The 9,506-nt window shown below is 39.3% G+C and overlaps 2 protein-coding genes across 2 annotated transcripts; one reads left to right on the top strand and one right to left on the bottom strand.

Annotated features, from left to right (window-relative positions):
- Positions 1-616: 616 nt before the first annotated feature.
- Positions 617-4,618, top strand: LOC111220163 (potassium voltage-gated channel subfamily A member 7-like). The gene is made up of 2 exons (XM_022743157.1): positions 617-1,303; positions 3,637-4,618. The coding sequence occupies exons 1-2, from the start codon at positions 617-619 to the stop codon at positions 4,540-4,542; spliced, it is 1,593 nt and encodes a 530-aa protein (XP_022598878.1). The 3' UTR covers positions 4,543-4,618.
- A 2,266-nt stretch (positions 4,619-6,884) lies between these two features.
- On the bottom strand, positions 6,885-8,375 carry fgf21 (fibroblast growth factor 21). The gene is made up of 4 exons (XM_022742531.1): positions 8,120-8,375; positions 7,897-7,974; positions 7,655-7,758; positions 6,885-7,556 (listed from the first exon to the last, which is right to left on the bottom strand). Exons 1-4 carry the CDS (start codon positions 8,265-8,267, stop codon positions 7,266-7,268), a joined length of 621 nt encoding a protein of 206 aa, XP_022598252.1. The 5' UTR covers positions 8,268-8,375; the 3' UTR covers positions 6,885-7,265.
- Positions 8,376-9,506: the final 1,131 nt, after the last annotated feature.

Raw genomic sequence — 9,506 nt, forward strand, 5'->3', positions numbered from 1 at the left:
GATGTTCCCTGAGCAAACAACTGGAAGTGCAAGTTGTGTACAAGCTGGCCGGAGAGTTTAGCTGGACTGTCAGTAGACCTCTGTGTGAGTGTCGATTGAAGGTAGACAGCCAAACAAGGACTTTGTGTATATGACAGACGGACATGATGACAGAAAGAAAGACGGACAACCTGATGAGCCATGGGAGGCACACAATGTGATTTTTCATCCTGCCATTAGTGACTGTCAGCAGCTATTTTACATTTAGTGAGTAAATACTTTCATTTACTGGGAACTAACATGGCTTGTTGTTTGTAATTTCTATCCACTGTAATCCACAGTTCACATTTTAAATGAGATAAAAAATTATTAAGGTAACATTTCAAAGAGTCTTTTAGCAGATTTTGTGGTGAATAAGTATGTTTAACTGTGATGAAATATGTCAGGAAAATTGTAAAGAACCAACACTTCAGCCATTTGCTTTTATTTCCATTTGTAATACTTATCAACTGAAAACCAAATCCACTGATGAAACTATTACTCTAGTTTCAGATATGGTTTGCTTTTAAGTCCAGTTGTTCTCCAAATTCTCAGGAGAGTGGTTTGCCTCGTTCCCCGGTCTGGGATACTTAAAGGGATGGACAGCAGTGACCCACAGGATGATGAAAGAGGAAGCATAAGGAAAGAGAATGATGGAGAAAAAGATAAACAACTGAAGAACCAGCTCAACAGTGAGGAAAAAGGAGAGAAGGAGATCAAAGGAAATGAGAAGGAGAAGAAGAAAGAGAGCCGACGTTCTGGGTCTCTATGGAGGAGTGGATGGGCTTTGAGTGAAAGACTCGCCATCAATGTCTCAGGGATGCGTTACGAAACTCAGCTCCGCACCTTAGCCCAGTTCCCTGACTCCATGCTTGGTGACCCCAGGCGGAGGTCACGGTACTTTGACCCGCTGCGAAATGAGCTCTTCCTGGACCGCAATCGGGCCTGCTTTGATGCCATTCTGTATTTTTACCAGTCAGGCGGGAGGCTTCGCAGGCCAGCAAACATACCCCTGGACATCTTCATGGATGAGCTGTTGTTCTACGAGCTCGGAGAGGAAATCATGAACCGCTTCAAGGAGGACGAAGGTTTTCCAAAAGAGGAGGAGAGGCCGCTGCCATCCAATGAAATCCAGAAAAGACTGTGGATGCTGTTTGAGCACCCTGAGTCCTCATCGGGTGCACGTATCATAGCCATCATCAGTGTTATGGTCATTGTGGTGTCCATCCTCATCTTCTGCCTGGAGACACTGCCTGACTTCAGGAATGAGAAAGAGTCACGAGAGGTAGGAAATGTGATTGAAGTGTTGCTGTAGGTGTGGGAGGATGAACAGTGTGTGAAGAGTTTTGTTTAGGGTTCTTAAGGGTTTCCAAATTTCAGGAAAGTCAGGTGAATGGCATAATGAATAAAGACGATGGTAAGTATTCTCCATTAAAACATGCTTTAGTCACCTTTACGGCATTTATGTGAGTAACAGAATGGGTGGCAGTATAAAAACAACTGGGAATGCTCTCAACAGAGGAATCTGCGAATTAAATGAAATCAAATTTAAAATTTATGGCGTGTATGGGAAGTATTGGTTAAAGGTCTTATTGGACATGAGAGAATATGTTGCCAGCTCTCTCTACTTGAAAAATCAGCCCTATCACTCAATCTTTTGCATGTCTTTATGTCATGGCTTTATGTTCAATATCACACCACTTAATTCAGTGCCACTCGCTAAAACAGACTGCTAAAAGTTATTAATAATGCCTGAATCAAACCACCAGGGAATAAGGTCTTGAATGGGATGTGTGTGACTGCTTGGGTCAAAAGGAAACATGATATCATTGGAAGCAGGTGTTTAGGTAAACACACACTTGGTGAGTACTACAGTGTGTTAAGAGGAAAAACACTGACATGGGCAAAACTATTGGCCAATATGTCTGGAAGCAGACCAGAGAGTGAGTGAGAGAAAGAGGGAGAGAGACTAAGGGAAGCTTATGGTGTGATTATTTTAGTCGGCTGTTAAATTTGATACACTTGGATTCAGGAAGCGCTAAAGGGTACAGGGAGTAATGGGTGGGGCCTGGAATACAAATAAAAGGAGAGAAAGGGAAGATATTGTGAAGAGACAGTTAGGTGTGTTAATGAAAGGTCACACAAGTGACCGAACACATAGACAAAGGTGAGCCAAAGCTTTCCGGTGGCTTAGAACCGGAGACTAAAAGGTCTCACAGGATGAGTAGCATACGTTGGGTCATGTTAACACATTCCTTCAGGACTGCTGCGCTAGGCCAGGCTGCCTTTGCACAAGCGAGCTGCCAGGAAACTACTGTAACTTACTCCTCTCCAAGTCAGCGGCAGACCCACTGAACTGCATTGGCAATGTTACTCGCATGTAGTGGCCAGGGAGATGGGATAGCGACGAAGGTGGAGATGGATGAGGAGAGGTGCAGCGAGACGCTCATGTTTCTCTTCGGAGATCTCACAAGGTTATATATAGTCTTAGGAGAGCCCTTGGTGCAGATCAACACATAGATGTCTACCTTTAGCAATAAACACTGTCACTGACCTGCTACTGAAAGCCATAAGAAATGCTCTAGGTTCATTTAAACTCCCCTGAAACTTTATATATTACACGCAGCCCATTATAGCATGCTGATCCTTTTATATATCCATACGATCCGTTTTCATGCTTCTAACTTGATGTTGTATAAGATGTTTTTAATGGCCACCCTCTAATGCTTGAATGTAATGCTAACTGATACGGAAGATGGAATGACAGGTGGACTGAAAAAGAGATTGCTACAGCTATGATTGAAATGTAAAGCCGCAGATGTCAAGCGCTTTTATGATGCTGCCAAAAGTGTGAACCAATGAGATGGTGGACAACATACTGAAATTCAATGTAGTTTAATAGGACACCACGAAACAGTATCTCAGCAGTACTATGTAAACTACTTTTTATTCACATTATTGCTGAGACGGATGAGAAGAATGATATTGCTCATGGCTATATAGTAAATATGAAGCTATAGCCACTAGCCTGTAAGCTTAGCTTAGCAGACTGGTAAGAAGGGGAAACAACTAGCTTGGGTCTGTTCAAAGTAAAAAAAATCTACATAGCCTACCAGCACCTCTAAAACTCAGTAATTCACACATTACATCTTCTTTTTCTAACCTATACAAAAACAGATTCATAATAATATCAATTCCCCATTTTATGAAGGGTTATGTGCCATGCTATTTCTTGGCCATGAATTTTTACACTTTTGGCTTTTGTACAAATTAAACAAACAAGATATAATGTATTACTTAGTGAGTGGTGCTTGTAGGGGGATTTTGTTACTTTTGGAAAGAGCCAAGCCAAGCTTCCATTCCTTTTGCTTATCTAAGCTAAGCTAACTGGATGCTGGTTTTAGCTTTATTATTACCATACAAACTTGAAAGTGGTACAGTATAAATCTTTGAATAAGGGAATAAGCATATTTCCCTAATTGTCATAGTCCTTTGAATGGGATTTTGTCATTTATGATTTGAAGAACAATTTGAATAATTGCAGTTGTTTATTTTTTTGTTATGGTGATATTGCTATATTTAATACGTTTTATATTTTTCCTGTCTCCTCCACTTAAGGAATATTTTTACAGGTACCACGCCCAGGCAAAGAATGTCTCCGAGAACATGCCTCCTCCACAAAGTGTTTTCCATGACCCCTTCTTCATGGTAGAAACCATGTGCATATGCTGGTTCTCCTTCGAGCTCGTCATGCGCTTCGCTTGCGCCCCCAGCAAGACGCACTTCTTCAAGGATGTCATGAACATCATCGATTTCAGTGCCATCCTGCCCTATTTTGTCACTCTGGGAACAGAGCTGGCCAAGGACAATGATGCCAGCCCAGCAACATCCTTGGCCATCATCAGAGTCATCAGGTTAGTGAGGGTGTTCAGGATCTTCAAGTTGTCTCGTCACTCAAAGGGCTTACAGATCCTTGGACAGACATTGAGGGCCAGCATGCGTGAGCTGGGCCTGCTTATCTTCTTCCTGTTTATTGGCGTCATCCTCTTCTCCAGCGCCATCTACTTTGCTGAGGCTGACCACACCAACACAGCCTTTATCAGTATACCACACGCCTTCTGGTGGGCAGTTGTCACCATGACCACAGTGGGGTATGGTGACATGTACCCAGAAACAGTGTGGGGTAAGCTGGTGGGCTCAATGTGCGCCATTGCTGGCGTGCTTACCATCTCACTTCCAGTGCCTGTCATAGTATCCAATTTTAGCTACTTCTACCACCGGGAGACTGAGTGTGAGGATCAGACGGAGTACACCCATGTCAAGACATCACTCTGGGAAGATGAGGAGCCAGAAGGGGAGGAAATAGATGAAGGGGATAGGGATCCAGAGGGGGATTATTATGCCATTGAAGGCATCTGTAACCCTCTGAATGGGACTCTGCTGGGTGGACTGTGTACAGGGCAGAGCACAGAGTTCAGAGAGGGAAACTTGTATCTGAGAGAGCCACTGGTCACTCAGGTTTAATGAGGGTACATTGTGCACTTGTCAAAACATAGTAGGAAGAGACTGAAATGGATGAATGAAAAAATAAATAAAAAAAAGTAAAAAGAAGCACATGTGGCTAAAGATGAGTTCGTCAATCAGAAGTACAGGTCCTGAAGAGAGAAACTAGCAAGAAGAAAATGACAAACAGAAACTGGCGAACTGTATAAAGCCAAAATTTTAACACTAATATACCTACTAATAACCTTTAATAGCCTTTTTTTGTTCATTTATAGTTATTTATTGCAGCACCAGCCAGCTAAATGTCACTGAAAAGCAACTTTTGTATAATATAGCTTCAAAAAAGCAAGAAAAAGACTCAAAGTGAGTACATTTTACATTCTCAGGGTCATGATATGAATATAATATGAGCTGTTTTATTTATTAATGCTATCAGCTTGTGTTTGAGATGTAAATGACTTTCTGAATGTCTGTGCCTTGAAACTATGATGTCTTAGTACTGTCACTTTGTTCCTTAATGTTCGGAATGGAAGCAGATTGATTATTGGCAATATAGATGTCATGTCTCATCAAAACTCAACACCAGCAGAGCTGTCACTGCAGATCTCTCGTAAACCAACCCCCACATTCTCGACATTCTTCTGCAAGTTATGTACAAAGTTCACACTTGTGTGGTTTTGGCTTATGTGACCTGAAGCGACTGACATGACCTTTATCATGTTGTAATACAACACTATAGCTTTACCTAATGGCACAGTGTTACCTACTGTACTCGTGTTGAAGAGGAAAGTTTTGATTGCTATGGCAGAGATTCTCTGTTTATCTGCTTAATTATGCAGTTTTTAATAAAGATTATATTTTATTAATTTTCTTAAAAGAAGCCGTGTTATTTATCGTTGCCTGTGGTAATGAGTATTTATTAAGAGAAAAGATTTAAACCTTCACTGGTGAGATACAATTGAACCCGATGCTTCACTGCTTAGGCAACTGCATCTCTAAACACAACATGCAGTCGTTGAGTTCTGCCAGACTGAATCTATGTTTCACCTTTTCCACAGCCACTAAGCTGCTATAAGCAGCCGCTTCCAATAACATTGCTCTCGATTTCACTGGAACACATAAGACTTTCCACAGGATCAGAGTGATGACCCATGGAAGGTATGTGTACTAATGTAACTTTGCTAGTGTAAACAGCTTAAATAATGTGTTTTAGTTTGTGTTACTGGTGTTAGTAACAGTCAGTAAAGAGAAAATGAGAAGAAGAAATAAACTTTTCCTGGGATAAAAACGTGATCAGCCAGTGATAGAGAAAACAAACGAAAAAATGTCTGGGATTTCCAACAGCAAACTGCCTGTTTTTGTCTGTGAAGTTGGCTAAAACGAGTTATTATTGTTTGAATTTTTACACGTGAAAACTGGTCCTGTTAAACCAATTGGAAAACTTTCACAATGCAGGGAAAGCTAAACAAACAAACAAACAACAACAATTAATCAACAAACACCACAACAAAAACTAACTAATAATTTTTGTGCTTGTGTGTTCAAGGGCTAATTTATTAAGAGGAATTTTACTTTTTTTTTAGCAGCAGACATTAATGCAATCTGACTTATGTTGGTGGTAGTGTACTGCAGCTACAGAAACTACATACTGCATTCATTTTATGTCAGTTTTCAAATGAAAACAATATTCAGGATAGAAACATCTACAGCCCTCTTCAATTCTCCTTTTTCCGTGCTATGGAAAAAAATAAACGGGAGCAGTGAGGATTTTAATTTGAAATGCATTTATTTTGCACAGAATAAAATTAAATATGTGGTAGCCTTAAGTTTTGGACCCAAGACAACCCCAGTTCAAAGATCAAGATGTCAAGTAAATTTTATTTATATAGCCTGACATGATAAATCATTAATACTATAAAATATCATAAGTCATAAATTTACCTTAAGGGGCTATACATCCTCTTCCCTATATATAGACAATTTATGGCAGCTGTCCAGAACTGTAGTTTGCAGAATGTATCATAGATTGTAGGGAAATACCACTGGTCAAATACATACACACTAAACTGTATATATACTGTATAATAGAAACATTTTGTTGTAGGTTTGACCAACCTAGACATAAGATTTACATGCTCACTACAGCCCATAAGCAAAGAGGGTTAGGGAAGTTGATCTGTCTGCCATCATTACTTATTTGTCCACTAGAGAGCGCTCCTGTCCTCACAATAATCAGCATCAATTTCATTACTCCACTATGAAAGCTGTGATCACTGGTCAGAATGAGTTCTTCTCATCCTTCCTGGTTTTATAAATGGTATGACTGAGCTGCTGGGTCATTGCATGGCGAAAAGAAACGAAAGTGAAATTTATGTCATGTTTATTTTCATTCCAAAGTCCTCTACAGTCTGATAAACACTTGAGTAGTACAAACATGAGCTTACTGGACTTTCCAGATTTCCGATTCAGAGAAACTCCAAATGCCTCATGTACCAAAACATATCAACAAGATGTTGCAACATGGAACATTTCTTCCTCAGACACAAATATGCTCTAAAACTACTAAAATCACAGAACCTGTAGTTGAATGTCTTTAAATAACCACTAGAAATACACCAATAAATACATAATAAATAAATAAGTTACAATAATATTGTCCTAATGAAAACATGCTGAGAACTGAAAATGAAAAATAAATTTTTAGAAGGTGCATATACAGTTAACGATCAGAGAGTTCATTTTCTTTACTTCTCCATTGAGAACTGAGGACTGACCATAGAATTTAGGCCCATTCCAAGAAGGTCATCAGACTCCATGTTGAAATGTCTCTGATTGTTTGGTGGTTGGTCTGACACACTATCCCCGCTCAGAGTATTCCCAAGTGGCAGGAATCGAGTGAAGGGGACCGCGTGTCGATCTGGGGAATGTTTTGATGCCAGAGACACAGGAAATCCATGGTGCGAGGAGAGGAAACGGGTGTATCCGTCTGCCAGCAGCAGCTCTCGGAAGGTGCAGTCAGCCTCTGTGTACAGTCTCTGAAAGTGGCAACAGATGTAAACTGCCAGTGAGTGACGAGAAGGACAAAGATGTTAAAGGATGTTAAGATGTTAAAAATTTTCTTTGCTTACTGTACCTGCCCCCTCAAACGGCCTCCACTGTCCACACAGAGAAACCGGGATGATGACTCTCCCTTGATGACTATATGGCCTGGTTTGACTGATTTCAGCTGCAGCACACCTGGAAACACAGAAACATAAATAGATGTGGCCTCTTCATAGATTTCTCAGTTTTCTAGGTGTATTGTGTAGATGTATCTGAAATGAAAAATATGCTAAATTGGGCCAACATATGCTGTCTGTTATTAATAATACTTACTGTAAGGAGTCTGAACATCACTTCCTGACACTCTGCCATCCAGGGTCATCTGCAAATACATGCCTCTTCTGTGGTTTTCTGCAAAAATAAGAAAGGGAGAGGGAACAACAAAATCAGCATGATAAAGTATTTAAGGTGTTTAAGATCAAAATTGTCTTGTCAAAATTCCCATATTTTCATGAAATTGTTTTTAAATTACTAAAATGAAAATAATTATAATTACCTGTGTAGAGATGCCCTTCTCTGACTTGATTATTAAAGGATAAAAGTGGGTTGGAGTCAATGAGATAAAATGACAGCGAGAAAGGAAGTGGAATGATTAGGAGAAAAGAGGACAGGCAAGAGAAAGGTGTGTGTGGAAAAAAAAACATTTGGAAAAAAGGTAAAGGGACCCTTGAAAGAAGACAAATGAGGAATAAATAAAAAATAAATAGCTTAATAAGTACTAAAAATAAATAATAAATAGTATACAAGCAAGTTCTTTTAGATCAAATTCTGAACAGGAGCAAGTTTTGTGCCCTTATAAAGCAGTTAGGAGAAGGAGGTCCTACTTCATGAGAGTAACGTATGAGTCAGACATTTCTACATAATTAAACTGTGATTTAATGCTTAGAAGAAGACCTGTGTTCTCGCACTATGTATGGGCTTCTTCCGTGCCATTTACAGTAAGAGTTGCTCGAAAAGTCGGACCTTCACAAGTTCAGGTGGGTCGGAGCCAAGTGTTTAAGAAGCAGATATTTATTGATTTTATGTTTTCCCATTGATTCCCCAGTGATTCCATTGGTTCATTGTTAAATGAACTTTGAATAATAGTATTCAAATTGTAAGTGCAATTTATGAAAATTGATTTTCTTGCTTAATTATACACAAACACCAGGGTCTGGGGTTTCGTTAAAAAAATGTCAATATCCTTCCTATTATCAAATTCTAACATTGCCTTTTCAGTTTAATCTTAATTATTTAAATGCAATGACAAACCTCAATTTGATTTGTGATTTGTTTGCACTGACAAATACCAGTAATTATGTTTTGTCATGTCAGGACAAAATGGGTTACAGTAACTCAGGGTGCTTTTCCATCCAGGCTTCCGCTTATAAAATATACACATTTCACAACAGCAAGAAGATGTAACACAAACTTAACTCTCTGCGTCATCAGCTGAATAAATTAGAACAACAGTTAGGAGTGGAAGTGACTAGCTGTGTTTGGTGTTTTATGGTGTTTATCTTATTTTGATGTGTGTGTTTGAGAGGGAGAATGAAGAAAACAGAGGGTGAAACTGATTTATGAGCAGAAGACAAATGTTTACAGGACTGCAGCTGTGCAGTCACCACAGAGGCTGTATGTCAGATTGTTGAGCCTCTAGTGAAGAAACATGGTGCATCAGATACTAAGTTTGTCCATCAAACTTCAATTTCCTATTTAAATGAAAAATGTTCAATAACTTTAGCTGCTAAGTTTGGCCATTAAACAAATTTCCTATTAAAATGAAACCTTTTCAATAAGGTTAACTTTTAGGTTTGGCCTCCAAAAATCTAATGTCAAGGGAGAACAAATTAGTTAAAGTAACAATGGCTGCATATTTGGATAAAATATAATATTTTTCAATA

Source organism: Seriola dumerili, unplaced genomic scaffold, assembly GCF_002260705.1.
Source record: "Seriola dumerili isolate Sdu_G_001 unplaced genomic scaffold, Sdu_1.0 BDQW01000068.1, whole genome shotgun sequence".
NCBI lineage: Eukaryota > Metazoa > Chordata > Actinopteri > Carangiformes > Carangidae > Seriola > Seriola dumerili.